Source organism: Sorex araneus, chromosome 5 (assembly GCF_027595985.1).
Source record: "Sorex araneus isolate mSorAra2 chromosome 5, mSorAra2.pri, whole genome shotgun sequence".
In the NCBI taxonomy this organism is placed as follows: Eukaryota; Metazoa; Chordata; class Mammalia; order Eulipotyphla; family Soricidae; genus Sorex; species Sorex araneus.
In genome coordinates this window covers 147,296,561-147,321,310 of record NC_073306.1, presented here as the reverse complement: position 1 = coordinate 147,321,310, position 24,750 = coordinate 147,296,561, and the positions used below count along the sequence as shown (strand labels likewise).

The window sequence follows — 24,750 nt, the reverse complement described above, 5'->3', positions numbered from 1 at the left end:
TCGTTTTCCAGGCTTGCCCTGCTTTTGGCCTCTGGTGTTCAGTCTGCAGAGGGAAGTGGAGCGCTGCTTGCTCCTCAGGTTCTAGTCTCAGACTGAAAGGGAAGGGACTCCTTCCCTCCTCACCAAGGATGGAGAGCAATCAGAGTAATCCTCACCTGCAGAGAGCAGATGGCTTGAGGTAGGGACTTGATTGGTTTCAGTGGTGGTGGTGGTGGTGTGTGTGTGTGTGTGTGTGTGTGTGTGTGTGTCTGGGTGTCTGTGTGTGTGTGTCTGGGTGTCTGTGTGTGTGTGTGTGTGTGTGTGTGTGTGTGTGTGTGTAGCAGGGATAGATAGGGGAGGTGGAGGCATGGGGAAGTTGGTGGGGGGAGACTAAGTAAGTCACATTTCCTCTAATCTGAGCTGCATACTTTGATTTCCATCACTCACAACTCCCTTATTTATTTGTTTATTCATTCATTTTATTGAATCACCGTGAGATACAGTTATAAGCTTTCATGTTTGAGTTTCAGTCATACGATGGTCAAACACCCATCCCTCCACCAGTGCACATTTTCCACCACTGATGTCCGCAGTGTTCCCCCCTCCGACTTTCATCCCCCACGATAGAAACCTCTGTGGCAGACAGTTTCTCCCATACTCTCAACTTTTGGGCATTGTGGTTTGCAATATAGGTACTAAGTGGCTATCATGTTTGGTCCTTTATCTACTTTCAGCACACATCTCCCATCCCAAAGGATCCCTCCAACCATCATTGAACTTAGTGATCTCTTCTCTACTCCAGCTGCCTTCTCCCCCAGCTCATGAGGCATGCTTCAAACTATGGGGAAATCTTCCTAGCCTTGTCTCTACTGTCCTTGGGCATCATATTATGTTATGAGTGCAGTCATTCTATGTCTGTCCCTCTCTTCACATCACAGCTCCTTTTAATCCGGCAGGAACTTCCACTTCAGCACTTTCCAGGATGCTTTTTTTTTTTTTGCATCTTGGTGAATTTCTCCTATAATTCCTGCAGATGAGGTGCTGGTTTGCCCTGTTTGATGCAAATGCCTTCCCTTTAGTTGAGGAGAGTAAATCAGACTCCTGTCTCAGCAGTTAAAATACAGAGGGAGAAAGGTGATTGCAGATGCAGCTGAAATGAAAATACCACCAGAGCTGTGCTCAGAAAAATAAATACTCAGAGGCACAGGGAAGGAGTGCCAGCTGGGCTCCTCCCCTGGAAAACGCACTTTATTTTAATTCTCTTTAAAAGCAGATTTCCCTTCAGCGCCCTGCGTTGTCAGTTCCAGATTGCTCTCCGCTTGGGGTTGGGAGCGGTTCTCGGGGGGAACAGCGCGACCTTAGAAACAGTATCTGTCTGAATTTCTCTCTCCTCATTCCTAGTTGGATCATCCTGGGAAAAGGACTTTCCTGGGCTTTGGATTCTGTATTTGTGTTGTCAGCATTGCACTGACGAGAGGGTCTGTCTTATAAGATGTGTAACTCCATGCCCAAGGAAGCTTCTAACCTTGTGGAGCACCGGTAGATTTCACAGACAAAGGGACCCGCCACCTGGTTGCATTTGAATTTCACAGAAGCAGCTTGGAATTTTAGTGGAAGTGTGTCTTGGAGAGTAAAGATAAAGGCATAACTCATTGAGTGAATTTTAACTGCAGCTAGAAATTCTTTATTAAGGGGCGAGGTATATAGCTTAGTCCTGGCATGCAAAGACACCAGGTACTTTTATTTTTAATTTAATTTTATTTTTATAAAAGTGTTCACAATAATTCGTTACATTCAATATGCCAACATCAGCGGCCCCCGGTTCTATCTCCAGTCCATCCTGGTCCCTGAACGCCTCCAGGTATGTTCCTGAGGACCCCAGCACTGCAGGGCTAAGCACTGGCCCTGCAAGTTGCAGCCGCTTAACAGGACAGCCCTAAGTACCGCGGGGCTGGCTGTGACTTCCTGTCTTCATGGTGACAGTTCTGAGCATGGTTTGGTTAATACTCTATCAGGCCAAAGGAGGGAAGGGAGGGTTGTTCTGCCTGGTGAGCGGAGCAGAAGAACAAGCAAGCCTGGGAGAGCGCATCCATTTGCTGAGAGGGAGTAGAGAGCTGGTGGACCGAGCACCCTACGTGAGCAAGTCAGATGTCCTAACTCTCAAGGGCTTGAGTCCAACTTGCCCCGCACCCTACGGTTTGCCCTGGTGAGACACTGGGCCATGACTGCAGCCCCAGACACAGCCCCTGACTGAACACAAATATTGCTCCGAGCTCTTCCTGGAGGGCTGGAATTAGAACCAGGAGGTTCATCCAACAGTCCCGCTGAGGACTCTGAGGTAATTCTTTGCGCTTTGGAAACTCAACCCCGAAATTATTCCCTTGTCAGTTGAGTCCAAAACTAATAAAGCAGTTAGAGGGCCTTACAGACCCCCGCCACCCTAGTCGTGACCTCATGTTATCAGCGGAGCCCACAGATGTCCCCTAAGAGCTACATGATGTCCTTTTGAGAATTGCTGTGACACTCTGCTGTTTCCATGCAGGTAATAACCCGGCGAGGAGCTAAATTAATCAGGCCTTGGTTGCTTGTGGAGTTTCCAAAGTCGAGTTTTATGCTGTTTTTTTCAACACTGCAAATTGCTCAGGCTAAAATAACCAGTTGCTGTTGCATTGAATGAGTCTACATATGAGTTTCTCACTAACAGTGCATTTATATGAAATAGGGTCAGGCAAAATAGCATTATGTGTAGCACACAGATGGAATCAGCTGAGAGAGCCGTTAGGATCCACTTGGAGACTTCTCAGTCTAAAATGGGAGGGAGGGGAGTTTCTTCATTTCTCTAAGCCTCAGTTTCCACATCCCTTCAAATGGGCCTAATTAAAATTGCAGCAAGGAGTTATTTAGTACCTATTTAACTACAAGGTAGGCCAGCTCTTTGCCCGATGCTTGGTACATAATCAGTGTTACAAACTAAATAAGTAAATGTTTTGTTACAAGTAAGATTAATAAGAACGGAAAAATATGCAATCTGGACTCTAAAGTGCAACAAGTTCAGTGTCTTGGCATTCAACTTTAGCACAAATTCTCAGGCATCATATTATGGAAACTAACTCAGTCTGTGGCTCTTTACTTTCTGAGCGTCTATCTAATCTATGCAAACTTTATTACTTCTTTATTACTTCTTGTCAGTGCATCAGAAGCAGTAATGCAGGAAAAGCACAGAAAGGGCAATTAGGGGAAGTCACAGGTGGAGAACAGACAGAGCTATGGGTGACGCAGAGACCTCAGGCATGCAGGGCTGAAGACTGACAGCAAAGCTCCAGCAAAGGGCTCCCAGGGCCTGGCTGGCCAGATCGGGTAGGGGCAGAGCCTCTGCCAGGAGCCCCTGATTCGGTTCCTGTGCAGTCATGTTAGGCACATGCCTCTCCCCTCTCCTCCCACAAGGCCTCAGGAACCCCGCTTCCTGCCAGTGACCTTGAGAGAAAGAAACAGAGGCTTGTGAGAGTCAAGTCGGAAAAGGATCCAGGAGGTGGTGGAAAGAGGAACAGAAATCACAGATCCATCTGCAGACAAGGGGCTGAGTGCCATCTTGTGGAGGGACTGGCCACCATGGCCCTTCATGGTGTTCCGACTGTGGGTGTGATGTGGGGGAGGGTTCTTCTGGTTTGCTCTGAAATCTCTATTCCCGCAACATCTGCTCTTAGACAAGATTTTAGGGTGGCCTCTATACTCCTGACTGTGAGTTGATTTGTTTCCCTCCTCATCACTAAGCCTGACGACACACACACACACACACACACACACACACACACACACACACACACACACACGTGAACTGCCTCTTCTGGGTATCCATTTCTCTGTGTATTTCTGGGAGATGGGGAAACTGTGACACCCAGAGCCGCTCAGACTCGCCACCCTGACGCCCTGCTCCAGAAGGGGAGATCTCCTGGACGTGCTTGGCTCGAGGGAAGTGGGGAGGCTTCCCTGAGCCTTGACTGCTCTTTGTGCCATAGTAGTCTAGATCCTCGTGAACCTCGGCTGCTGGAGCCCTGCTGTAAAATGCAGCTGCGGTCCCCGAGAGAGCCCAGAGCCCGTGTGTCTACCCGGGTGCTGAACAGGGATTGTTAGCTCTCCTTGCAAGTGAGCTGGCTTTTGTGTGACAAGCAGAATGTCAGGAATGTCCTGAAGGGTTTGTCTCTCAGTCGCCTTCTAGTCTGACTCCGGCTAACAGACCCTCTCACTCCAGGTGGCCTCTGCCTCCCATCCCCGGAGATCACAGTAGGAAGAGAGGTATGAGCTTGGTTGTGAACATTTTTAATCAGAGGAGGAAATCTTTCTCAAAAGTATCCATACATTTTCATTGGCTCCCAGTAGCCAAAAACTAGGTCACATGCCCACAGGTTAAAATTACAGAAGAGTAAGGCAGGGGATGTGATTCAATGGCGGAACATATACCGTGCATATGTGAGATGCTGTGTTCAATTCTGAAAATGTGAAGCAACAACAACAAAAATAAGATAAAGAAAAAAAATTGTCCTTCAAAAGCATAAAAGAGGAAACTGAGTCATGGGCATTTTAAGCCGCAGAGGAGGACCATTAACTGAATACAGTAAATCTCAATTGGTCCTTCGTGCCTTTGAGCAACAATTACACTGATGTTTGTACATTGCAATTGACGATTGATTCTGCTCAGCTTCATAACATCTTTTTTTATTGCTGTCTTCAGCTGAAATACAAATCTTGTCTTCTATTCTTCTGGCTCTGCTATTTTTTTCCCCGCATCATAACTTTTACAAGCATTTGCAATCTATAATATTTTCTCTGAGTTAATCTCTTCCCTTGACCCAAGAAATCTCTGTAAAACACAAATATAACGAGGATTCTGCCTTGTCCCCTGATGCAGAATGTTCCCTGGATACTCGTAATTTTCAGCCTTAGTGTTCAGGACTCTGAAGACCATTAAGGCAGGACCCTAAATACAGAAGACATCTGGGCTTAGGCACCTGGAGTCATTCAAATAGCCCCTTGGGCAAGTTAGTCATGTCTCTAACCCCACGTTTACTCATGATTTTTAATTATGCAGTTTTCATTTCCCCATTTCTCTAATATTGAATCTGTTTTGGCAGATTAAATTTTGAGAAGAAATTAATGTTGTCCAGAACCCTCCAACCTAGATCAAAACTGACTTAATACATAACAGACAGTTGGCCCCCAAGGATTGAATGTAGAAACTGAAAGACCCCAGTTGCAGAAGTGAATACAGTGACTCATGCAGTTTTTAGTGTACATGGAAGGGGCTCCACAGCTGGCAGCCCTCTTGATTTCTTCTAATAATAAAAATAATGATTGGGATTTAGTCTAGCAGAATGACACTCACATTTTAGCCTTGCAAGCCTCCTTCTCCCACATTCGTCCTTGGTGTGTATTGGCCACGGGCCCTGTTCCCCAGGTGAGTCAGGAAGGGGGAGTTTTTCAGGTGTTCCTTATCCCATACCTTCCGCCTTGGATCTTTGACAGCCTCCCCTCTCCTTGAGTTCCTGGGTGCTCACTGGGTGCACCCCACTGCATCCCAGATCAAATCAGGGAGGCGTAGTGGTCCGGTGGCCCTTGGTTGAACTCTCTCTCCAGCCACAGGTTGGTGTGACTTGCTGTGTGGGCTGTGAGCTCCAGTGGCCTGTGTCACCGGGAGCAACCCGCACAGGGCTCCTGCTGGGTGTTCAGCAGAGCAGGTGTGCTCCAGGGAGAGGCCCGCCCCCCTCCTATTCCTCTGAGACCAGCACCCACAGGGAGAAGGCAGTGGAGGCGGATGTTTATCTCAGCTTCTCCTGTAGGATTCTGATTGAGGGAGCCCCACTGGCTTTCTCGGCTCTCAGGGGCAGCTCCCTGTGCCACCAGTGACTTCGGAAGGAGTCTGCATCCCTTAGGAAAGGGCTGGCTTTACTGAGCAGCAGCAGAAGCCACACAGAGTGAGCAGCACCATCCCCCTCACCCCTCTGCCCGCCAGGTGCCTGGGCCAGGATTAGAGCTGGAGGGTGCTGGAGGAAAGGTGCAGATTGGGGAAGTGAAAGTAAATTAAAAATACCAATCTCCATGGGATATCACATGCTGGGATATCACATGCCTGAAACGCAGTCATGAGTAACCTTGGAAGTGATGGTGCCATAATAAATAAATAAATAAATAAATAAATAAATAAATAAATAAATAAAGCAAGCTAGTAATTTTTTTGTTTGTTTTTATTTTCTGGGTCACACCCAGAAAATGCTCAGGAGTTACTTCTGGCTCTGCACTCAGGAATTAGTCCTGGCAGTGCTGAGGGAACCATATAGGATAACAAGGGATCAAACCCAGGTAGGCCACATGCAAGGCAAACTTCCTACCTGCTGTACTATTGCTCTGGCCCAAAGGATACCGTTTTGAAAAGAAAGGAAAGGAAAGGAAAGGAAAGGAAAGGAAGGGGAGGGGAGGGGAGGGGAGGGGAGGGGAGGGGAGGGAAGGGAAGGGAAGGGGAGGGGAGGGAAGGGAAGGGAAGGGGAAGGGAAGGGGAAGGGAAGGAAAAAGGAAAAGGAAAAGGAAAGAAAACGAGTCTTGGTCTCGAATACGGATGTTGTAATTCAGAAAACCGAACTGAGCCTCTTTGCTCTTTGCCGTGCCGCAACGTTGTATGTTAGCCAAGTCAACGCTCTCTGCGTAGCGAGTGGCCCCCTGTGCCTGGCCGTTCCAGAATGTTCCTGCCCTCCTGTTGATCCAGCCAATGCCCAGCTCAGTGGGTCCCTGTGTGGGTTGGAACTTGCCTTTATTGCTTGATGGGGACCTCTGTCACTTTGGACCCGTTTTGGCAGCTGCCATGTGGGGGTGGCATGAGGCTCTCTGGGAGGATTTGGGGACACAGGCCCCCAGACCCTGCAGTTGAAACCCCCACGTGTTCAGAATAGCCGTCGCCTGCTGCCTTTGCTTCCTTCCACAACTGTTCCTTAGGGTCCTTGGCTAAAGATGGCACTCGAGCTAATTAGCTCAGAATACTCAGCTTTAGAAGCAGTATCTGACAGCCACGCCCGGCCTTACCTTCTGCTCTTTTGCTGCGCATTTCCACCAACAGCCAGAGTGAGGCATTTCACCAGAAGCTGCATTTTCCTTGTCAGCTTTGGGGATGTTGCAATACCTTCCTCTGCTTACAGCAATTATTTGAGCAGGCGAGTTGTTAGAAAAATCCACATGATTGCTATCATTGTCCCTTCATTCTTCTCCTCAAGCTAATATCAAACTATTCATTGAGCTGTTTTTTGATTCATGTAAGCTGTTCTGTAACACATAGGTTTCAGGCATGTGTGTTTCGTGTGTCATTAGAAGTCAGAGTCTGTATAGACTGCTTCAAATTTGCCACTAAAGTTTAACTCCATGCTTCCTTCCAGAGCTTTGCTCACTTTGCCCGTGCCATTCCTTCTGGCAGCCACTAATTTGGTCTTACGGTCTAAACAGTTTTATTTTGTTTTATTTAGTTGTTCCATTTGTTTGATTTCTTTATATACCACAAACAAGTGAAATCATATGTTATTTACTGCTCTTGAGATACCTCATTAAGTATAATAGCCTCTATGTCCATCCATATTGTAGCCAGTGGTAGAATTTCATCCTTTTTATTTATGTAACTGACTAGTATTCTGTTGTGAATCTACGCCACTTTTTCTTTGTCTGGATGTCTAGGAATGGACACTTAGGCCGTTTTCTGTTCTTGGCTATTGTAAATAAAACTGCACTGAACCATTTCTCTGAAGCAGCATTTTTGTGTTCTTAGTCAAATGCCCAGGAGTGAGATAACTGGACTGGCTGTAAGAAATTTCTGTTTTTATTACTTAAGGAATCTCCATAGAGCTTTTCTCGGTGGCGCACTAATTTACATCCTTGCCAAGAGTCTATGAGGGTCCATATCTCTCAACACTGGTTGTTCCCTGCCTTTACCATGCTCATGGTGTGTAGTTTCATCTCACTGCAGTTTTTGTTTGCACCGTCCTAATAAGAAATTCCTCCTGTCTCTTCCTGTACCACCAATTCCGGGACTATCTTTGGGGAAGAGTCTATGCAGATGCTTTGCTCATTTGACAGTTGGGTTGTTCGGTTTGTTGTTGAGTTTTGTTCATATTTTGGATATGAACCCATTGTTCACGTTTTATTTGCAAATACCTTCTCCTCAGAAGACTACATTCTTGGTTTAGGGCTTTCTTTGTCACCAAGCAGAGGTTTTTCCAATTTGGTATTGTCCCATTTGTTTATTTTTGGTTTTGTTTCCCTTGTCCTTGGAGTCAGGTCCCCAAAGACATCTCTGCAGCTGAAGCCTGAAAACAGATCTCCCAAGTCTTCTTCTGTGTATTCTAGTGATATTCTGTGTCTACAGCGTTTGCCTTATATTAGTGGGTCAGGATAGTGGTTTGAAAGCACCAGCTCATGAAACTGTGCCAGTGTGCAGGCATCCACATGCTGAAAAACACCGGAGTAGGATTTTTTCTTTGGTATTCACTGTATCACTGTCGTCCCATCCCATTTCTCATCAATTTCCTCAAGTGGGCGCGAGTAACGTCTCCATTTGCCCCTGTCGCATTCAGGGTCAGGAGAATGAGGCCCATTATTGTTACTGTTTTGGGCATATTGAAAATGCCGCAGGTAGCCTGCCAGGCTCTGCCTTCTTTGGCATTATCTCATTTAATTTGTCCAGCCTCTCACTATGCAAGGAAACATTCCTTATGGGGAAATTGAAGCCCAGAAGTAACAGAGCATTTCCAGGAGCAAATTACCAATAGAAGATGAAGCCTCCAGTAGATATAGAATCACTAGCTTTGACCTTTCCACGGCATTTATTCTTATTTTCATACTTACATACTTTAGATTGAGCATGAGTTAATGGCATTGAACCTATTTTTGTTGTTTGCATTACTTGTTTCACTAGCAGTATTTAAGCCCTCTGTGTATGCTACTCAGTCTGGCTGTGTGGCCAGTTTTGACCTAGCAATACTCCTAGCAAACTCCATGCAAAGATGCTCAAGGCCCACCAGGGCTATAGGAAGTGGGGTCAGGGCCCACCCATTAATATCTGGCAATATTTGAGGGACAATATAGTAGGGGGAATCCAACTTGGGGCACCAAGAATCAGAGCCCTTTGGGTTCTCTCCAGCCCTTTATGTTATCTGCTGGATCCCTCAACTGGTTTTTATCCTCAGTCACCCTCTGGCTATTACATGAAACAAAACAGTTTTTGCCTAGCATAAGTTAATTCCCAGATTCTTCCTTCATCTTGTTGTCTGGAAGATATTTGGGTTTATATTGATCTTTTCCTTTACACAGTAGGATCCTTTGAGGAAGAATGGTAGATCATATTCCCATGCTTTGGACAATGTCTGGGAGGGGGTCTCCACTAGGAGTCTGACATGCATGTCCTGAGTGAATGGTGCATGACCCGGGGGTGTGTCAAGGGAAGAAGGAGGACAAGAACTGTGATGAAATCTTTTTGGATTTAGTTTAGTGATGCACAGTGGTCAAGATCTTTCTCTACTAAAGCTAAACCTTTGAACCCAAACTATGCACAGCAAATCCTGACATCTTAGCACAATTGCCAAAGCTTCCTGAACTTACATCACAGTTCTTTGGCCAAATCTTGTTCTTTAGCCCAACACGATGCATACTCTGAGCCTGCTGCTATGGGTTTGGCTCCACTTGAAATTCAAAGCTGGAATGAAGGAGGTTGTTGGTGGGAAAGCATTGTGAATGACTGATCATTGTAGCCCTCGCTAGTGCTACTCTGTTGGTATCTCTAGAAACTTGGATCATCATGAGATAGGACAAATGGCAGGATCGCAAGGTGTGTGTCAACTTTATTAACACATTTGTGCCCTTAAAAGACCTTGAGGGAGTGTGAGAGTCATGGAATTTGAACACTTCATTTCTTATGGGCATGCTTACACATGTATACACAACCACATACACAGAAAATTTATGCATCAGATACCTGTGGAGAAGAATAGAAGGGTGTTCCACCAGTGAACCCCACTAAGTCCCCATAAAATCTAATCAACAGTCCAAAATAATGAGGTAGGAGAAAGTCTCTCTGTACACTGTGTGTCCTTCAAACTCTGGACCCCAGTACCCTTGCTCTTTTCTTGTTCACCCAAGTTCAAGAAAGAAATATTGAGCTAGTCTGGCTCATTTCCATGCTCTTTTTCTTCTTTGTTTTTGAAAAATGAAACAAACTATTTATAAGCAAGCTATTACACTTATTATTACTATTTTTCAATAACCCATGAATATGAAGACACGGTTTTAAGTGTGATTTGTGTGATATATATGTATTCAGGATCTGTAATGTGTCTATCTCTAGATGTCTCTGTCAGAGAAATCTCTCCGTACTGTTCATCAGTCTTCTCAGCCTCTCCCCTAGTGTAATTGACACTTTTTTTCCTGCTTTATCATCTTTGCCACACCTCTACACCCTACAAACCTTCATGCGCCTGAAAAATCTGTGGGAAAACATAGCAATTTGGCTTCCAATCCTGCAGTGCCTATTAGCCAACAGATCTGTTTAGCTATCGACTCTGAATTGTGGATACTCTGGGAGAACTGATAATTTGGTTTTCTCACATTCTAACAGTCTTCAAATATAGTTTCTTCATTTATTTCAAAAGAGACTGTGATTTCATTTATTTTGAGAGTGTGGCATGTGGAAAGAACCTAGACATCCCATCTCTTTCCTTTCTTTCTTTTTTTTCCCTGCTAATTCTGCTTGCTTATGTCACTGAAACAAGCAAAAGTCCTAGAGTAAGTTATTTCTCTCCAGCTCAGAGGGTCATTAAGCTGACCATCTGGAGTTCGCCAAAGGGAAATCTTATCTGCTGTATGCAGCCCCTTTGCTCACCTCAGGCTGAAGGGTTTTTTCAAATGTATATTCTATTATCATTGAAAACTTTTCTATAATATTAATTTTGTCTTGTATTCTTCCAGAAAGGATAAGCATAATCTATAAACGGTTCCCTAATGTATTGAATCCAGGTCTTAATCAGAGTCTAGGCACAAATAAATAAATAAAATTAACAATAGCTAGAGAACACAGAAAAGTTTGTGTCCAATGCAATATTCAATGGCATGTGTAGATTTTCAGGTGAGTGCTATAAAGGCACCAGATGAGTGGAATCGTGAGTATAAAAGCAAACTCATTGTAGATAGTTAAAGTTCCAATGAAAAGCAAATGAGATTTTTATCCATTTTGTAAAATCCAAAATATCCCTTAAGGAAGAGCCCTTTGAATAACATTTAAAAAAAAATTTTAAGTAGTGGTTAATGGACTGAAGAGATAGTACAGCAGGCAGAGTGTTTGCCTAACATGCAGCCAACCTGGGTTCACTGCCTGGTACCCGATACGATACTCTGAACATCTCCAGGAGTGACCCAAGAATGCAGATCCAGGAATAAGCCCTGAGCCTAGTCAGGTGTGGTTACCCTCACCCTCACCAAGACACAAAAATAAGTAAGTGAAGATAAAGTAGTGGTCAAATAAAAGTCAATACTGTATGTAGAAGAACTTTGAGGGAAATAATGTACAATTGCTTTATTAAGTGCTTTCAAATAAAAAGCAATGATTTAATGCAGAAAAGGAAAACAATTCAGAAGATGCAAAATGAGAACTAGCTGTGGCAGATGCAGTATAGTGCATTCACTGTTTTGATGTCTTTCTCCTCAACTCCTTGCACACAGAGGTATGTTTTAATCACTGTTGCCACTTTTCCTTCTGTGTGAAAACTACATGCTCACTTAAATGCCTGTTTTTAAATCATCCTGTAAGCCAAGACCTGTGAATCCACAAGGAAAGGAAAAACAAGCTCTGGAGTCAAATCAGAAATTTCAGATTTCTTTTCATGACCATCTCCCAAGTTGGAGCCTGTAACTGGCATTGCTGGGTTGCTGTCTCAGGCTGTGGGGCTTTGTCTCATTGCCATGGCTCTTTTCCTCCGCTGGGGTTCGAATCCCAAGTGAGGCTCTGTTGGCATGTGCTGCCTCAGCCTCTTCTACCTCCCTCTTCAATTCCAGCCTGGATCCATCCCTGAACCCTGCCCAGCTCTGCTCTGGCTGCCAACTCTCTGGGCATGGATACCCCTGGGACCGCCTGTGAACTGACCCTAAGTCCCTCCCACATTATCTCCAGACACTGATGACTTTCTCCTTGACACTGCACCCAACAAACCTACTCCTTTCCCCACACAGGCTGACTCCCGACCTCTCTTTCAGTCACATTAAGCTCAGCAATTGGTTTCCTTCCATTTGTGTCTTCTTCATTATAGGATCCTGGGGACAGACAATTATTTCTGATTTTAGATATGTCATGGGTGCCTCAAAAACATTTGAATGATCCCCTGTAAATGAAATGGAGGCCTTAGGTTTTTGTAGACGAGTTCTCCAAACTTTTGATCTTTTACTCTTACCTTATAGGGGTGGGTAATAACCATTCATGACAGTCATAAAAATCGGAGATGTTTGCATCCACATCCACCGTTGAAACTTGAAAAACCCCCAAAATTCGACCACACCAGCCCCTGCTTTCCAATAAGAGCTACAAGAGTTGGCAGCAGCTGGCTCTGTAGACAACCACAGGCCTGGCTGCTGGCCACGGCATCCAGGGCCAGCTGGCTTCTCTGTTCATTTCACCTTCCTAAATCCAAAGACAATGCGTGCTGCTCCTGGAAAGACATAAACAGTGAATGTGGCCCTAGCAAATAGCTTTTCCTTGACTACTTCTTCTAAGTATGCTGTGTTGGTTTCCTAGGGCAGCAGCAAAATACCAAAGACAGTGGCATGAGTAAGAGCAAATGTTTATCCATCAATTGGGATCTCTGAATTTCAAGATCAGAATACCAGCAAGTTTAGTTCCAACTGAGGGTGCTCTTCCTGCTTGTGAGGTTCTTGCCTTCTTGTTGCATCATCGTGAAGTGGAGAGACAGTTCTGTACTCTGTTTTCTTATAAGAACTTTAATTCCACCACGAGTGCTTCCCTCGTGATGTTAGCTAAACCTGATTAACCCTGAGACCCCACCTTTAAATGCCATCCCAGAGGCTGTGTTGTAGAGTGCATTCAGTGCTTGCCTTACACGGGGCAGCTTCAGTCCCTGGCACCACATCTAGTACTCTGAGTCCCACCAGTAGTGATCCCTGAGTGCAAAGCCAGGAGTAAGCCCTAAGCACTGCTGGGTATTCCCTGGCCCCCCCCCCCCCGCACCCAGAAAATTCCAACCCACTGGATATTGACTTCCACATAAGAATTTTGGGAAGACACTGATTTTCAATCCATATAGGATGGTGCAAGAAATGAGACAATACTTCTTTCTAAGTAGTTCCACCCATGGAAGAATTTACTCAATAGTTTATATATCATTTTGCCCAGCAACAAACTGTCCCAATGTCCCTGACTCTGAAAGAATAACATGTCTATATGTTTGGGTTCCAGTGAGTCAGAAATCAGGGGATCTGTTTCCAGAATCAGTCAATCCCTTGAATATTTCACCTCATAGTTCCTGTTCTCTGAATATCTCAGTTTCCCTTCCTGGAGGCACCAGGCCAAGCCAAGATGGCAACACCTACCATGAATGTCTTTCTTGGCAGTTTCAGGAGACTTGTGAGTGTAGACGGTGAGCTCGACTCATAGTCCTTCCCTGGGCTCCCAGCAGAAGTTTGGATTTCAGCGAGGGCAAAGGCTAGAGCTGAGGGCACCTGAGTGTGCTGAGGCAGCTTGGTTGCTGCCCCCGTGGCCCCTTTTTCACTCAGCAGCACTGAGGAACAAGAGGCCCGTCCGTCCTGCTGTCACCCAGCTCTGCCGCGCTGCCTGTGCCAGAGCTCGCTGCTCCTAATGAAGGATTTATTTAGGTCACCGCTGCCTTCTGTGCTCAGCAACGCAGATTAAACATGCAGAAGACAAGTTGCTGCTCTTCCCTTTTCCCCTCCGGGCCTCGCTGCTAAGCCCATCTGGCTGCTCCTTCTCCATCCAGGGATGTTTCTGAAGGACCTACTGTGTGCCCTTCACTGACCGAGCCCTGGACAGGTCTCCTTGAGCCTCCTTCTAAGTGAGTCACTGCTGCACAAATGAGCGAATGCATAATGGCTGTCCCTGGGTCTCACAGATGCACCGTGTCTTTTTTCATTTGAGGATAACAAAAATAGCAATAGTGATTTGAAGGTTTGCTGCAGCCCAGGCAATCGGGTGGGGTCCTCAGCATCCTCATGGACTGTTTTCTTTCATTGTCATGATTGGGATCTAAGAGTGGTGCATTCGATCTTTAGCTCTGTGTTTCAGTGCTCTCTGGAGGACTCTGCATTATAGAACTGAGCTCTCAGTCTCAGTTTTGGCTCTAAGTCCTCGTGCTCTGTTAAGTCTGGCATTTCCTTCGACCACCTCATCTCCAGCTCCTACTACCTCTGGGGCCAGGCTGATCCCTCCCTATTTTGTCTACCCCGACTGTTTTCAATCTTGGAATGAAAAACAAGCCTTAATTGCAACAGCCAAAAATGCAAAACAACAGACTGTTGGTCACCCCAAGCCAATGTCTAGGTCATCCAAGTACAAACCCAATGGGCACAGACATTCCAAACTCCCAGATCCTTGTCTTTCCAAGTACTGTGAGGTGAGGACACCAGCTCCCCTACTTGCTAATAGAAATGCAGAATCTCAGGCCTTTTCCCAAACCCATGGGCCACAATCTGCACTTTTAACAAACTACCCAGGGGACTGGTTGTGCTGGTCCACATGTGGACTCTTTATTTTTCATTGTTTTCCTTTGGAAGGGGTGTGGAATTCTTATCTGTGCTCAGGAGTTATTCGCTGTAGTGCTCAGGGGATCATGCAGCATCAGGCATCAGACCCAGCATCCTACCTGCAAAGCATTGAAAGGCAAAGGAGCAAGGATTGCAAGAGGCCTGGTCAGGGAGTTTCACCAACTCCTACCTGCACTTGCATAGCCCAGTCCTTCACCCACTGGGGTAAGCTGCAAGCTGCCCACAGGACAGCTGTCTTTGCCCCTCCTTATTATATCATGGGAGTCAGAGACCCCGAAACAACATTGCAATTTAAATATTCTGGCCGCCAACCCCAGAGACACCTTCAAGCCTCCTTGGCTCACCCAGTAACTCCTTCCTTCCTTAAATTTGAGAGTTATGTTTGCCGTCCGGCTTACTTCTGTAAACATGATACCCTCCATCAGGACTGTGGATGGAAGGCCAGAGGAAGGCTGGAGGAGGTCTCTTCCACTTCCTTCTCTTCATTTAAAAGGTGCAAACAGGATCCCCCAATTGCAATTCTTTTTCCCAGATAGTAAACATGGTCTTGAGAAACTCATTCACATCACATGGGCTGGTCTTTGCTCTTTTCAAACCCAGAACTCTTTCCACTCTTCCTACCAAACGGTAATTACCATAAATGCATCCAAACAATATGAATGTCAACATTTATTGAAGTATGTCATGTGTTTGCAATTTCAAGAAAATAAATATTTATGCGAGTCTTAAAATATCAGTGTTCTCTTGCTGACTGACAGGCACAAGCTAAATCTGTTTTCTATTTCTGGGCTTCCAAGGTGACCACCAAGCATGGAAATTTGACCCCATGGCAAAAGGTTCTTGAGTAGTTGTGCAAAGACCAAAGTGCAAGCCTTTTTCCTCCTTAAGATGAACAAAAGGCATGGACTGTGGATTGTTCAGGAGTTTGGTTGGCTAGGAAATGACGATTCTGTTTTTCAAAGTGTCTGTACATAGGGTTCAGTACATTCCAGAAAATTAAATCACTCAGCACCCTGAATGCTTGGAGAGAAGCAACGTTTGCATAGACAGGTAATAGATCTCATCCTTCCTGCTATCTTATCATGCTCTTGGGAAACTCCCTCTGCAAAAATGCTCTTGCTCTCTCTCGCACCCTGGAAAGGTATGGCCATGCAAGGAAAAAATCATAGAGATGTGCCAGGACCCTGTGTTGGCACCGGTATTCAAGCCCAGTGGCAGACAGTGGAAACAGTTGCAGCCCATTATGCCAAAAGGAGTGGTGAGTCCCAGAGAGTGATGAGACAGATTGGAGGTTACATACCCCTCACCTGGTACAATCCAGTGACGACAGCTCCTTTGCTTTTCTGCTGTGTAGACTATTTTTCCACTGCTTAAAACATGTGAAATAAAATGAGAATCACCACCTCTTATTCTACGCAGATATTACACAGGATGTTTGGCACAGAGAGGGTAGCTCTGCTAGTGCCCATCCTTTTTCAATATTTTTGTGAACTCCCTCAGATAACATGCAGTCTAGGGTTTTGATGATGCCTGTTAATAGGGAGGAGATGCTGACTTATCTCGGCTGGGTCCCTGTGCTTTGTTGGGGCTGGGAAGGTGCCCCTCAGGGAGAGGAAGTGGAGTCCTTACTGATCTCAACACATTCCACTTCCTCCTCATGAAATACTCCAGTTATTTCATTTTCCCCATGAATATGTACCAGTGGTGGGACTGAGAGAATATATTGTAGTTAATTACATGTGAAATCTAGGTCAGGATGTGAATTATGTAATAAGAAGACTTGCGGAGAAAATTAAAATATTGTTGAAAGGTTACTTCACTGCCTCCCCTCCTTTTTTAATTAAAATAGTTTCCAGACTCTCAGGTGATATTGTCCAATCATCAGTAGAAATGTTGCTCTCCCATCTCCACCTCTTACTTCTGCTGGACTCTCCAGGGATACGGGCTGAGCTGTCTCTGGATGCAGCCTTCTTCATAGATGGGCACTGCAGAATTTCCGTCAAACTCAAAAACTCTCTTAGACCTTCAGTCACTTACCTAATGTTGACCTACATCTGACAGATGCATTCAACCTAACTGGCATCACTAGTCCCCATGAAGTACCAAGAATGGTGTCCTGGGAACAATAATCCCATGGAGCACTGAGGCATCACCAGAAAGGCACATGGAGACTGTGTAGTGAACACAGACAGCAAACACCAGTGTGATTTTTGGGTAATAGATAAGGAGTGTGACAAGAGGTGCTGGGGGGGTCCTAGAAGATACTTTTCCTGATAATCTCTCAGTTCCATTCTTGGCACTGCATGTTGCCCGAGCACCACTGGGAGTGAGCATGGCTAGGTGTAGTTTCCAAATTTAAAACATCATAAAAAAGAAGTATGTATGATGGGGTGATGTGAAAGGCAGTGGTTGAGAGAAAGTGGGTAGACTCAGGTTGCAAAAGGAAGTCAGCATTTGAAAACGATAAAATCCAAATTGCAAAGCCAGTCTCAGAAAAGTTGCCATAAAGAGGTATGAAAAAAAGGAGCAGAAGACCCCGGTGCCCAGTTGGCCTGAGCTCAGTGTGTCTGTGGGGACAGAAAAGTCCAGCTGTGAGACATAAGCTTGGCGTCAGGGACATACTGAGTCTCAAGGTGGACATGGGTCCTAGCCTCAGAAAACATAAAAAGTTTGGATTTAATTCCATCTCCTTGAGAATCCTTGAAAATTCTCTGGGCTCTCATTTGGATGGTCTACATCTCTCTTGAGGAGACCAAGGAAGTTTAATGCTGTCAACAAGCAGAATTCTGCTCCTTCCCTCTCTCGGAGCTCAGAGATCGACTAATGATGGCGGGAGCCAGGAAACAGGCTGAGGAAGACGATGATCAAAGAGGCTCCCTTGTTTGTCTTGGGAAATTTTAGTGCCAGCAGTGTAGGGAAGGAGAGGCTTCACTTTGTTCATCCCAGCAAATCTGGTGCATTGGTGCCGGGCATGGGTGTGTCACGGGACTGGGGACTGAGCCCAGTCCCTCAATCTGGGCACTGATGGCCAAGGAACAAAAGGGTCAGCAAGGTCCTTCAGTTGGCTTGTGCACATTTGCTTTTTGGTTTGCATGTTTTTTTGTCTGTTTTGTTTTGTTTTTCTGGGCCACAGCCAGGGTTGCTCAAGGCTTGGTCCTCACTCTCTTCTCAGGGGTCACTCCTGTTGGAGGATGGGGGAACCACATCTAGTGCCTGAGGTGAAACCTAAGTCAGCAGCCTGCAAGGCAAGCACCTAACCCTCTGGCTTATCTCTGTGGCCCAGAAAATTGACTTGGGGTGATACCTTTGCCCTCTCATTTCTGGGTCAACCACTAATGATTCAGAGCCTCCTGCTTTTGAGTTTCTGTCAGTTCCTCGAAGAACTTAAGCTTGGCATCACAGTGCCTCGTGTACTGGTGCAAGTCTACTTGCTCTGTAGCAAGGGCAAAGATTGGAGCTGCTAATTTTGCTCAAGTAGAGGAACCTGGCTTGAGCCCAGGTGCTATCTACAGTCTGTGCAGGCCAGGCCAGGTCTGAGCTCCAGACTCCAAAAGGTTCCACTGATTCGATATTACCAGCTTGCTTCTCGAGGAACACGATTGAAATGATCTTCGTGCCACTTTCAAGTTCAAAGTTGCCTCCCTGCTTCTTTTCCAGGTGAGGAGGCTTCTAATTTGTGAGTGGGTAGAGGTGGTTTTTTCCTCTCGAAGAAAAAGAAATCACTCTCTCAGTGTTGTCTGGCTCGGGGCGACCTCCGCAGTGGCTGGCAGCCACATGTGCTTGTATCTAGAGAAACTAGATACACGTGGAGTTTGAAAACACCACCAAAATAAGGCAAATTCTCTCCTTAATTTTATAGAGTGATTAGATGCTGGATTAATAATTTGGGGGGGTGTGATACTGGGTTTCAGAAGAACATTTCTTTTGTAATGCAGCTCCCAGAAAATATAATAGTGTATATGTGGGTCATTTGAACATCTACAGAAAAAAATAATAGAGCATGATTTGTGATTAGTCAAAACAACTCAATATTTTCTGAGAATGCATCTCCTGGGGAAAATAATGGTGAAACTATGAGGGAGGGAAGATATAGGTAAAAACAGAGATGTTGTCCATAAATGAGCTAAACTGCTATATACATACACTAATACACATTGCATAAGTGAAAGAAGCTCTGGTGTGTCTCGCATATTTCTCTTGAGACAGCTGACACACACTCTCACATTTCTATCTCTGCATAACCACTTGAGCTCACTGGAATGATTCCCATTTTACAGAAGAGAAAGCTGAGACCAAGAGAAATAAAGTCACTTTGACTAAAGTCAAAGTCAGAGGTTGAATTCCTTGCTCCACCGCCTCTGTAATTCCTTCACATGCTTCCACTGGCTAGAACAAGTGAGTGGCTACAGCCGTGAGCTGTGGGTTCCCATGTATCAGCTGACTCTGAACCCAGGTGGCTGAAGGATTATTTGTGCTGGGTAAGTTTCTGATGGAGTTTTTTTTCTGTAGGAACCCCCCATACATTCACCAAAAAGATAAAAGTATTACACTTATTTTATGTGAAGTCAACAGCAGTAAAGGAGGTAAAGCAGAGAGGCTGGAATCTGGAGACACAAGTTCTAGGCCCAGGGCTTTTGAAACCCTTGTCAGTCTTTCACATCCTCCTTGCTGATCAAATGAAAGCCAGGACTCCAGGGTTCTCTTCCAAACAGATCATCAGGGCTCAGAGGTCCTCGCTTAGAGGTTAATGAAAGCTTGGGGACCTTTCGTTTTCTGAAAGGCTCAGGTATTCCTCTGACTCTGTGTTCAAATATCAAATGGAAGGAAGCTGACTCCTGATGGCCACTGCAGTATGGGTTTGATATTCATATGTATTTGCATATATGTATACAGACTATTAGTACATATGTGTGTACAGACTGTTCACATGCAGACGTAGAATGGTTTTTGCATTCATCCATGAGCAAAATGTAGTGTTCATATATACATGAATATATATACACCTTACATGTATATATAGGTTTATATATAGCTACACGTTAATCAGTTTTATAATGCACATATAGGGTACTATATAGTTGCATAATATTACAATATATAATTATTTTACATGCTATATTGTACATATTATAATGTTACATTATAGTAAGATGTGTTATAGGTAGTAATTTTATATTATAGAATTATTTATTGTAATATAATCTATAATATTTTATTATAATGGCATTGATAATTATATATTCTGATAATTATACAACATATAATTCTCAACTTAGCCATACATATATGTTTCCATGCATATACACATAGGTCACACATGCTATATATGACTATCCAAGGTCTATGTTTATGCCCATACATGAATGTACATGTCTATATATTATATGTGTTTATGACATTAGATTATTTTCTATAGATTTCAAATATTTTTCTAACGTAGTAGACAGATATAAGAATACATTTTTAAAGGAAGTATTAAAGTAGAGAATAAAAACTACTGGCAATCCAGACTTATGAATAAATTTTGGTAAAGGACAAACTATATTTAGTTTCTTTGCTGTCTGCTGGTAATTCTCTTGTAGGAAACAGTCAAACTTGGAGGGGCACTGTTCTCACAAGGACAAGTCAAAGTGGACTGGATAGAGAATGAACCACTGGACGATGTGAATTTTGTATCTGCCTTCTCCCTCTATCCTTGTGTGGAGAAGGGCTGCATTCTGCTGCATTTTTACTGAATCCAAATAGAGAGCTGCAAGATCAGGAGGGCAATGCTCACACCACAGAGAGCTGAGTTTCCCAGTACGCAGTAGCTATTCCTCCTCAGAGCCGGCCTCATCCCTGCACATGGCCACACACATGCACATTCACAAATGCATGGATATAGTACACTCACAAGCACACACACACACACACACAGGCCTCCATGTGTACACAGCAATACACACCTGCACACTCACACAAACCACACATGCACATTAATGAAAACACACTGCACACACCTGTGCACACACATGTGCACACTATTGCATTTGAGTGCCCACACACAAGCTATACAGGTGAACATGTGATATAATGTGTGTAAGCACAATGGATGCACATTAACATATATTGCATGTGAATATGATATTCATTAATGTTTTTCTATGTACTGCTGCTGGTCCCTGGAGCTGGGAGGGAAAGAAAATTTGATGAAAACCTGCTGGAACTTTCCACTGATGAAAGGAAATGGCACATTACCTTGAGCTCATCCAATCAGTTAAACCAACCTTGAACTTCATCTTATTTGGCCTTCCTCCTGAAACATTTTTCATTTTTTTTCCCAAAATACTTCTGTCAGCTGATCTTCCAAGGCCCTTATTTATTTTTCTATGAATCTCTAGACATTTTCAGCTGGTAATTTAGCATATTTCTTAGAGACGCTAATACAATTAGCATCTGAGAAGGAAAATAATTGGTTGTATCATGGAAATAATGCCCCAGATTTTGTTTGTTCCAACAGGAGCTGCTGATAGGAGCTGGGGTTGTGTAGTGGGGAGCACAAGCTTCCTGCTTCCTTATCTCTCTTCAGTTTTTCAGTCTGCTGAGGACAGGTGGTAGATATTTCATGAATGTTTGTTGAGATCCCAAATGCTCTACAACCTTTTTCCTTTGTAGTTGGTGCATGGTGGAACAGGGTACAGAGCCACATCTGCCATTCTGTTGTTGCAGAGAGCTGAAGACCGTTCGATGGTAAAAATAATAAAATGCGATATATTTAGTGGTGGACAGAAATTATATAAAATTCAGGGTTCACAACTTAGGTTTGAGTGGAACAGGCCACACCTATTCCTCTACATTATATATATATATATATATATATATATATATATATTATTAGTATGAACATCACCCTCAGATGGAGTTGCCAGAGTGATGCTCTGTCTCTCTCTCAGCAAACTCTTCCAAGATTTACTTTAGTAATGTGCTAGCAAAGTTTATACCATTGGACTAAAGCCGGGAAGGGGCGGGGGAGGGGGGAATGATGCTTACAACAGCTTGAAGCCAGGCGTTTCTTAAGGTTAACGTCTTTTTTTCCTTTGTTCCCTAGTAATCCAGAGGCCTGCGTGACCCCCATGTGGCACTGATCAGGAGCGCTTCATGACCCAGCGGCGCACGTCCCAGTGAAGCTACCCGTCCCGTGTCCAGCATGAGCGCGCTGCTCCTGGGCGCGGTGCTCCTGGTGGCCCAGCTCCACGTGGTGCCTTCCCGGCCTGCAGCGGAGCGGGCGGCCGAGCCCGGCCAGCGGGAGCTTCTCGGGCCAGCGGGGATTCTCCAGGACCGGGTGTGGGAAGGCGCGGCCAATGGCTCCGCACAGCAGCTGCCACACACCATCATCATCGGCGTGCGCAAGGGCGGCACCCGCGCGCTGCTGGAGATGCTCAGCCTGCACCCCGACGTGGCGGCCGCGGAGAACGAGGTGCACTTCTTCGACTGGGAGGAGCACTACAGCCAGGGCCTGGCCTGGTACCTGAGCCAGATGCCCTTCTCCGCCCCGCACCAGCTGACGGTGGAGAAGACGCCCGCCTACTTCACGTCGCCCAAAGTGCCTGAGCGCGTGCACCGCATGAACCCGGCCATCCGGCTGCTGCTCATCCTGCGGGACCCGTCGGAGCGCGTGCTGTCCGACTACACCCAAGTGTTCTACAACCACCTGCAGAAGCGCAAGCCCTACCCGCCCGTGGAGGAGGTGCTGCTGCGCGACGGGCGGCTCAACGTCGAGTACAAGGCGCTCAACCGCAGCCTCTACCACGTGCACCTGCAGCGCTGGCTGCGCTTCTTCCCGCTGCGCCACGTCCACATCGTGGACGGCGACCGCCTCATCAGGGACCCCTTCCCCGAGATCCAGAAGGTTGAGCGGTTCCTGAAGCTGGCGCCGCAGATCAACGCCTCGAACTTCTACTTTAACAAGACCAAGGGCTTTTACTGCCTGCGGGACGGCGGCCGGGACCGCTGTTTGCACGAGTCCAAAGGCCGGGCCCACCCCCAAGTCGACCCCAAGCTCCTCAATAAACTCCACGAATATTTTCATGAGCCAAATAAGAAGTTTTTTGAGCTCGTGGGCAGAACATTTGATTGGCACTGAGGAGCACAGGGCCAGTCCCTGGGACTTCCCTGTTGTAAGTTCTGATGTACATCCAGAGGGTGGGGAAAGAATTTTAAGAAAAACTTAAGCTATAATTTATTTGTAAAATCCATAAATTACTTCTGTACAGTATTAGATTCACAATTGCCATATATAACTAGTTATATTTTTCTACTTGTTAAATTGAGGGCATTTTGTATTGTTTTTCATGGTTGTTAACATTGTGTAATATGTCTCTCTATGAAGGAACTAAAATATTTCGTTTCCAAAAAAAAAAGAGAAAGAAATGAAATGAAATTTTGGAGACACTGTCTTTTTTTTAAATATAATTAATTTGCCCCTGATTCAAAATTGTTGTCTGCGTTGCTTTCATTGCAGAATCTTTTTTTTTTTTTTGGCTTACTTAAAAAAACATTTTCCATGGCTATTATGTTCCTCTCTTATCTGTTCTTCACTGTTCTTTTTAATTTTTATTGTCTCACTGTGGTCATCAGATTTATTTTTCACTTGCATTGTAAGAATTTATTGCTACAGAGTTTCCCTATTACTCTTGAAGGCTCAATTTTACTTATTCTTCACTTCAGTAGGTATTTGAGTGTGGATTTTAGTCCCATTTAAACTCATAGAAAAAAAGCTAGTAATAATACTAAACAAGTGATTAAAATGTAAACAAGAGTTCCCTCTGACCATCTTTTGCTCAAATAATGCTTAGGTGTATACCTGGTCTCAGCAGTAAGTGCATCCTATCATCAGGGTGGGCTAAACCGATGGAAAGGGGGATTAGAACATTGACCTGTAGGATGCACTTGGGGCTGTGTGCTTTGCTTTGAGTAGCAATGGGTCTCCATAAAGTTGTGCTGAATAAAACTAATTTACTTAGCCCATGTGTATCCCCATCTTGTAGATTCTGCGAAAATCTCACTAAAAGAATAGCTTTTGGGTTTGGTTGGGAGTCAGTTTTTTGAAAGGTCACACACACACACACACACACACACACACACATGAATCCTGGAGGTGAAAGAAAATTTCAACTTATAAGGGCTGGTACTGAAAGAAGAGCACAAAGTTGGCAGTCCTGGCACCTATCACTCCACTGGAAATTTTAGCTTCTCTTCTGCTTCTGAACTTCTGGGTTTCTGGCGACATTCCTATCAGCTCCCTTGGCCTCCGTTTTCTCATACATTTTTCATTCAGTTAGCTATTGGCAGAATGAATTAAGTGGGTCTTCTCTAATATTATAAAAGAAAACTGTGCCATATTATTAAAACAAATTTAAAAAATCAAGCAAGCACAATAAACTGGCTTCCTGCCATAGTTTACATTTCAGGTAGGGGATCAGAATGGACATATTGATTGCCCCCTGCATATGAGAACACAGAGAAATTTCTCAAACAACTCTCAGAAGTCAGAATGAATTCTGGCAAGTTCAGATAGGAGAAATAGGCAGAAAGAAGATACAAAATTTACCCAGAGTTGCAGTGACCCTAGGCCAGAGATTGGCATCTACTTAGAACCAAACACTGGCTTTTCCTCCTTTCCTTCCCAATCCAACTTTTTCTGGACTCAAAAGGAAAGGCCAAGACAGCTCTTTCTGATTTGACCTGACAGAATCTTTTCCTGATGCCAAACATCTTCTGTCTCAATAGGCATGGCTGAGTAAAGGAGTAAGAGTGAGCCTGCATTTTTTAAGGCTTGCTATGAGGGAGGGATATGAGTCACCTTCATTATACTTCATTATAGTTCAGCAACTTGCCCTGGACTGACCTTAGCCTGGCCCACACCCCACCCTGTCCAGGACACAGAGAGGCCGCATCCTTCTTCAAAACCCACAAAGGTTGTCATTC

At 44.8% G+C, this 24,750-nt stretch overlaps 1 protein-coding gene across 2 annotated transcripts in view; it reads left to right on the top strand.

The window, feature by feature from the left end:
- Positions 1-23,787, top strand: part of HS3ST1 (heparan sulfate-glucosamine 3-sulfotransferase 1) — a 30,935-nt gene extending 7,148 nt beyond the window's left edge. For both annotated transcript variants that reach the window (XM_055140266.1, XM_055140267.1), the window contains exon 2: positions 21,872-23,787. In XM_055140266.1, coding sequence (XP_054996241.1) covers positions 21,971-22,906 — 936 coding nt within the window. In that variant the 5' untranslated portion in view covers positions 21,872-21,970 and the 3' untranslated portion in view covers positions 22,907-23,787. The remainder of the gene's footprint in view (positions 1-21,871) is intronic.
- Positions 23,788-24,750: the final 963 nt, after the last annotated feature.